The 7,691-nt window shown below is 37.6% G+C and overlaps 1 protein-coding gene across 2 annotated transcripts in view; it reads left to right on the top strand.

Annotated features, from left to right (window-relative positions):
• LOC127171608 (phosphatidylinositol 4,5-bisphosphate 5-phosphatase A) overlaps positions 1-7,691 on the top strand; it is a 31,251-nt gene that overhangs the window by 1,327 nt on the left and 22,233 nt on the right. Inside the window, exons 1-3 of one of the 2 annotated variants that reach the window (XM_051120359.1) lie at positions 1,723-1,822; positions 4,197-4,862; positions 7,483-7,590. In XM_051120359.1, the coding sequence (XP_050976316.1) occupies positions 4,201-4,862; positions 7,483-7,590 (770 nt within the window). In that variant the 5' untranslated portion in view covers positions 1,723-1,822; positions 4,197-4,200. Of the gene's footprint in view, positions 1-1,722; positions 1,823-4,196; positions 4,863-7,482; positions 7,591-7,691 lie in introns of those variants that run through there. The other variant, XM_051120360.1, reaches the window with a different exon arrangement.

Here is a 7,691-nt window from a genome sequence, read left to right as displayed (position 1 = left end):
ATATTACATCATCGCGCTGAAATGCATGGGGAATAAAGATTTTTTTAAATGTTTGTTTTGAGCAAATATATTGACATTCCTGTTGTAGCTAATGAATTATGATTAAAAAAATGACATAAAAATATACATGTTTAATAAAATAAACATTATTTATATATGGGCCATTCTACAAAACTGGTTGAAAACATCTTGAAATCTGTCTTTTTTCCATAAAAATTTGTATGTATGCAATGAATAATATCCAAGGTAAACATTTCTAGTAATTGTGCAGTTATTTCTCCTATTGTAGTTTTGAAGTACTTGTCCTCTTCCCAAATTTGTCACTACTGAAACACAGTAATATATAATATTACTATAAGTGTTCTATTGACCTATTAAGATTTTGTTTACATCTACCTTGTAAATATGTTTTTTCTGTTTTATTAAAAAAAAATTAAGGGGTAAATCAATAACAGTTACAATTTAAACAATATTTCAAGTGTGATTTATAAGATTCGTTGTATTTTGTATGCAACTTTCTTTACGAAGGCAAAAAGTTGATCATACTGATTTTAAACTTAAGGATTCATTAGTTTGAATATACATTGAACCAAACACTATCAAAACATCTTAGATGATAATTCAGTATACTTTATTTTGACAAAACATCCCATGTTTTGGTCATGACAGCACATTTTCAGTAGTGCCAGTAATGTTTTGATAGCGACCACATCACATTACAGAATTTTAACCCACAAACTAAAACACTAAAACACACTAAAATTTGCATAACAGTACTACTTTGGTTTATTTCCCCCAAATAAAGGATTATGTGTTTCCTTTTGTCACTACAGAAACAATGATGACGTTTCGTCGTGATGTTACGGTAGTGACAGTTTTATGGGATAACACCAAAAACACAAAGACTTCACCAAATGTTTCGGTAGTGACTATTTTGGTCGTGATTATTTTAGATACTTTTGAAGCTAGCTCAAAGACTTTAGAATGGCCCATAACACTTAGTTATTTTACATGTTAGTTATGTACATTCAAATAATTACCATGAAAATAAATACCAAACAGTGATTCATATATTTTCTTATATATTCATGATGTGACATCTATGTTGTATATCTTTGTGTTGCAAACATTAGAATTATGATTTGCATTAAATATATATCAGCCATATACATACCTCATACCTCAGTTTTGTCAGTTTGTAATGTTGATATCAGTTGTTGCGTCTTCTGCATAGCATGTGTACTGTATATCTGTATGTTTAGACTGGCTATAGCATTTTCTAAAATATAACTCAAATACTTGAGAAAGCATTCACTGAAGATCTGTCCCAAGACACCAATGTGTAAAAGCTCAGAGCTATTATTCTGCAACAGATGGAGACAGAGGCATCAGGGCTAATGCTATGTGATGGCCATTATCCCTAGCACTTTCTTCGAAGATTGCCCTATTGATCAGAATCCTGTTTATTAAAGGAGGAAATATTCCAGAATGTTAAAAGGAAAGAATGGAAATGTTTGGAGGGGGGGGTGTTGGGACTGAAAGTTGTTGCCAGGCAACAGGAAAGTAGATCAGGACAGAGGGGAGGGTATATAGTTGTCATTTGAAGAGAAGGATTGATCTTAGCTGATTGTAGTTCACTGATGTCAGCAGTGACGTCCCAGGAAAAGCAGAGAGCAAGAGGGGACAGGTACATAGCGGGGACGTTCAGACCTGGCGACTGTCCAAAGCTCTTCACACACTAAGCCGTCCACTGCAGACAGCAACAGTCTCTGTCTTTGACCGTGGGAGAAGGCAGAGGAGTGTGAAGGACACGCAAACCCAGGTCTCTCATCTTACTCTGCATTCACAGCATCTATTTTATGGTTTAGTCACCCTTTCCATTTTGTCCTTCATGGCTTTGCCTCTATTTGTTAAAGGAATGTGCTGGGTTCAATATAAGTTAAGCTGTATGAACAGCATTTGTGGTTTGGGTCAAAAACATAATGCTTTTTTTTTTTTAAATCTATTAATTTATTCAAAATATATTAAAAAGTAAGATGATACAACTCCTGATAATGATTTTAATGATGAAAAAACGTGTTGTTTGACAAACTTTATTTATTATTTCTTAAAGGGGTCATCGGATGCTATGTTCACTTTTACATGCTGTTTGAACATTAATGTGTGTTGGCAGTGTATGTACAAACCTACCCTGTAATGGTAAAAATCCATGCAGTGGTTTTTAATTAATCTGTAAAAATAATATCCCCTTTTTCAAATCGAGCCATTCTCAGATGCCTGTCATTGTTGCATCACACCCACAGAGTGTCTTACCTTAGATCAGTTCTAACAGTCCAACCTCCATGTTTTGATGCCGGAGCAGGGATGTAAGTTAGACAAGAATTGAGCGATTGAGGTGTTGTGTTGCTGAATGTAATAATGAACATAATGGTCGTCATTTACTCCTGACATCTAAGCTGCTGAAAATGCAGTGGATTACGTTTGTTTGTGAAGGGAATGCGCCTCCCGATCTACATATATCCGTCTGTGTTCGCGCAAATCATTCGTGATCCAGCTTCACTTACAGCAGAAGTGAGTATAAGGGTTTTTTTAATGAATCTTTGTGATCGCCTTTCCTAATAATGTGCTAGTTAGCAAGTTTAGAGGCTAAACGCGGCTAAATGTGGCTAAAGTAAACAGGCTCGTCACTCCACAGACAGAAGAGAGGGGCAGGGCAAGCAGAGCTCATTTGCATTTAAAGCAGCCTTGACCAGAACAGGATGATTTTTGCAGAGCTGATTTTGGCAAGGTAAAAATGGTGTTGTTTTACACAACTATTGAGAATTTTTAACCAAAGTATATTATAGACTTTTCATTAAGACCTTAAAGAATCATATCAACTTGTGGAAAATGGGCATCCGATGATCCCTTTAAGAAAAAATTGACGGTTCACTACATACTAATATTTGAAAAAGTGAACCATAAAACATGAAATGATAACACAGAGAGGACCCATGCAGACCCTCATGACTGTGTGTCAAGGTCAATAAGTCTATTAAAATATCAGATAATTTTAATTTTTATGACAAGAGTGTAAAATGTCATCTTGGTGACTCCCTAAAAATATAGCGATATTTATGAATTAGTATGGTTTTGGTATCCATTGTATTTGTAAAAGAAAACTTTTTACTGTAATAAATACATAAAAGTTTACTGTGATAAAACTTAAAATACATAAATAAAACTACTGATGAAAAAGATGAAATCTGTTTTATTTTTTCCCAAATTTCATTTATTTTTTCCAAATTCTTATTATTCCATTTAAATTTGTCAAGACTCTGTTTTAATGGCTAAATTGAAATATATCAATCAAAAAGCAAGTCTAATTAATTGAAATCATGAAACTTACACAATTTAACAGCAATTTGTTGGAAGTTTAATGAAGATTACTTTTTAAGGCCCTATGAAAAACTTTTTATTTTTTCTAAATTTTTTTTTTTTTTTTTTTAACCAAATTCTGTATTTTTCATCAATTTTCTGATTCAAATTTTAATGGTTTCATTCAATTTTAATAAGCAACTTTAATTAGTTGATTTTATTTTAAAATGTATTTTTTCTTTCTTGCTTTTCAGAAATATATTTTTCTGGTAAATAAATTCTGGCAAATAATTTTCTGGTAAATATTCCTTTAAATAAAGTTTTAATAATTATTTTATTAGCAGTAGTTTTTTATTAGGTTTATGTTTGTACATGATATGGCTATAGTTTTCTCAAAAGAAATGGTAAAATGCTTATGAAGTGACTCTTAGAGCAGTCTTAGAGATTATGTTTGTTTTCATGTACTCATATATTGAGGTGGCAGAGGCTGAAAACAATGTGAGTGTCGTGCACTCTTCAGTATGTGTGTAATGAAACTGTGCGTCTGCGCCATTCATTCACACAGAGACTCTTAGAACATGCAGGATTGGCATGTAAATTGTATTTTTTGCTGTGTAATATTCACAGACACTAGTCCATATCGCATTTTGATTTAAGTGTACTGACCTACATTTGATTTATTCATACAAAATTTGGCAAATTACGTAACATTCCAGATTCAACATTCCCAAGTTCATTTTTAATGACTGGATTCCACGATGCCATCCGTGTTTTCTGCATCACAGAAGTTATAGGGTCCTACTTTAACACCTCCATGCTTGTCTGTATTGTCTTTGCAGGTAAATGGATCCAATGCAGCCCATTCAGAGCTGCCCAATGCCGGACAAACATACTGGAGTTCTAGGACTCCACAAACCACCAGTCCCAGTCCTGCTTGGAAACCCTTGTAAAGTGGCCGCATCCTCACACTGCCAGATGGTCTTGACTGGAAACCCACCAGTGTCGGGACAGATCCTGGCACTGCAGACGAACCCAGCTGTTCAGGAGAGAACCAGACCAGACTCCAATGCACAAACCATAAATTGCATCAGCATCAGTCGACCCAGGCCTACGGCACTTGGGACCAAGGCATCGATCAAAGTCTCCAGACCCACTGAGCCTCCATTGCAGGTTAAGGCCACAGGAACACCCAACTTCTTGTCACATTCCCCAACCGAGTCGCCATTGCCTTATTGCAGCCCCCAAATCCCGCTTAGCCCCACTTCTCAACTTGGTTTCAACCCCCCATCCATTCCCCCAACACTTCCAAGCCCTCCATCTCAGCCCATCCGTGCTAACACACACAGTAATCTAATCGCCAGACCGATCCCCAACCCAAATCCCAGCCCCCCATCTAACCCCATTCCTCAACCAATTCCAAGTCCAGAAACACATGTACCCAACACAGGAGACACTATTACTGACAAGAAATTTACCAAGACCATCAGTGAAGAGGGTGATTTCAGGTAAGACTTCTTGTTGATAATACTACAATTTAGGTTTGCTATTTTGAATATGGTTGAGCATCTTTCCAAAAGTGCTGATGTGAAAGTGCAACACCACTGAGACTTTTTTGTCTGTACATTGGTGAGAATTTTTCAGTTGGCCTTTCTGTAGGTTGCATTGTTATACCAGTAGGTGGAAAGGTAGGTCTTTATGAGTGAGTCATGGAGTCATTCATTCAACTGATTCATTCAAAGACACTGGTCATTCATTCAAGAAAAAAGTGACTCTTTAGCCATTTCCCAAATGGAACCCTAAGACCTTGTGGTCTTCCTCTCCACAAGTCCACAATTTTGTGACATAATGTTGCTTTGACTGCCAGGAAGAGACAAAGGGAACTTGTCTCAGTGCATCAGGAGCGCATAGTGGCCACAAAGGGGCACTTGTGAACACCCTCGGAAACCTAAAATGGCATATGGGATACCCTGCAATTTTATGAACTTAATGGACACACGTATGCCATGGCCATTTTAACTTGGGATGTGCCAAAGCCGAATAATGTGTTCGGAAAGGACATTACGCATTTTACAGAACCCCTAAAACAGGAGTGGCCAAATTGGAGGGCTGGTGTCCTGCTCTGAAGCATAGGTTCTCAAATTTGGCCCATGAGGTCCATTTTCCTGCAGAGTTTAGCTCCAACATTGATCACTACAACTCACTTGCCTGTAACCTTCTAGTGATCCTAAAAACCTTGATTAACTTGTTTAGGTGTGTTTGATTAGGATTGGAGCTGAAATCAGCAGAAAAATGGATCTCGCGTAATCCAGAGGTCACGGGTTCGAGTCTCAGGTCCGGGAGGGATGTAGGTAGGGGGAGTGAATGACCAGCGCTCTCTTCTATTCTCAATACCACAACTGAGGTGAGACCCTTGAGCAAGGCATCGAACCCCCAACTGCTCCCCTGGCGCTTCAGCAAAAATGGCTACCCACTGCTCCGGTTGTGTGTTCATGGTTTGTGTGTGTGTGTGTGTGTGTGTGTGTGTGTTTGTTCACAACTCACTGCTGTGTGTGTGCACTTGGATGGGTAAAATGCAGAGCACAAATTCCAAGTATGGGTCACCATACTTGGCCACATGTCCTTTCCTTTCCTTAAAGGAAAATATATAATGGGAAAAACTTTCTATGGTTTTGCGTTGCCTTGCAATTATATAGTTGGGTAATTATTGTATATAATTGGCAGCCATCAAGGAGCCATTATCAATATACAAATTATTGAAATTGCTTTTAAATGTGAGCTCACTTTTTACTTTCACTTTCAAATTCTTGTTCATGTGCACTCTATGTATAGCGAGGGGCGGTACTGATTTTACAAGACAAGATATTTGTCAATAACGCTTAGGATGTGTTGCGTACCAAATCCTTAGACATCGTCCTGTTAGTCATCTCTCCTTCCATCCCTCCTTAATCGATGTACTGTAATGAGACCAACTAATGCAGCAAGGGTAAATATGTCCCATATATATATACGTAAAATGCGTTACTCACTTTCCATACCTTTCTGAATTTGGATATAGGCACATCCCAAACTGTAAGTCTGCAAGCCTGTAAAAATGCTAACTCATTCATTAAAAACAAAAGAAGCGGCTGCCATTATGAGTGAGTCATTGAATTATTCACACAACCAATTTGCTCTAAAACATTGATCAGTTCGGATGAGTGAGTCGCTGAATTATTCATCCAACTGATTTATTAAAATTCTCATTCACACATGCACTCACTCTTGCGAGTGTGATATTTTAAAAAATATTTCTTAGACTTGATATGATATGATTTGACTGCAGTCACTCAGGTTTCTGCTGGGTTTGCTTATATCCACTGGCCTGAGGGGAGAGAATCTGTCGGTTTAAGGCAGTGTCTCATTAGATGACTCAACATCCCAAATCTAAAATATGTGGGTTTGCATTTACTGACAAAATACTGTGAATCTGAACAGGACATTCAGTTCTTCAGCAGTTGGAGAAGCTCAATGGTCACTGCCAATGCCATGAAAGTCTGCCCTAGTGACAGCCTCAGATTTCAAACTTGCTAGATGTGGCCAGAGGCTTGCTGTGGTCATTAGCACATGCTGAGAAATCAGCTAGTGGTATAGCAGCATAATAGACCTAAAGAATGTATACCAGCAGAGCTGAGATTTTCTCATCCCTTAAATCAGCATAATATTGCTCTCAGAGCCTGGTGACAGAATGGACACAGGAGCGTTGAGCTGGCAGCATTCCCAGACATACAAATGTGCTCCTGGATCCTTTAGCCTGTCATCTTTGACAGCATAGACAGATCCCTTATAATGTGCAATGCTGTTTACTCATCGTGCATGTGCTCTAATTAGTTAAAAGCGTTCAGCATGTTTTGGAAGCTATTAAATACAGCCGGTGACATTTATCCCTGGCTTTTTGATTTGAGTAATTTTGATGACTCATATTACCATGATGTAATGCAAAGGAGAATATGACCATGGATTTGAAACAACAGCCCTGATCCAAAACCTAGTGCAGCACAACATGTATGTACAATAACTGCCTATGTAGGGAATATATAGCAAGCATGTCATGCAATTTATTTGAACATTTACATTACATCCTTTTAGAGTGCATATTGTCACATGGAATGTAGGCTCTGGTATACCACCTGATGACATCACTTCCTTGTTTGGACCCGGTGTTGAAAATGGAAGCACTGACATGGTCGTTGTTGGGTAAGAATGTGTTGCATTGTTCAGCTTTCTTACATATCTTCCATTATTGTTGCCAAATTAATTAACCTTCCCATTCATTCTCTGTGCATTTTCTCATTTCC

The sequence above is a fragment of the Labeo rohita genome, chromosome 10 (genome assembly GCF_022985175.1).
Source record: "Labeo rohita strain BAU-BD-2019 chromosome 10, IGBB_LRoh.1.0, whole genome shotgun sequence".
Lineage (NCBI taxonomy): Eukaryota > Metazoa > Chordata > Actinopteri > Cypriniformes > Cyprinidae > Labeo > Labeo rohita.
This window is presented reverse-complemented; position numbering and strand designations above follow the sequence as displayed.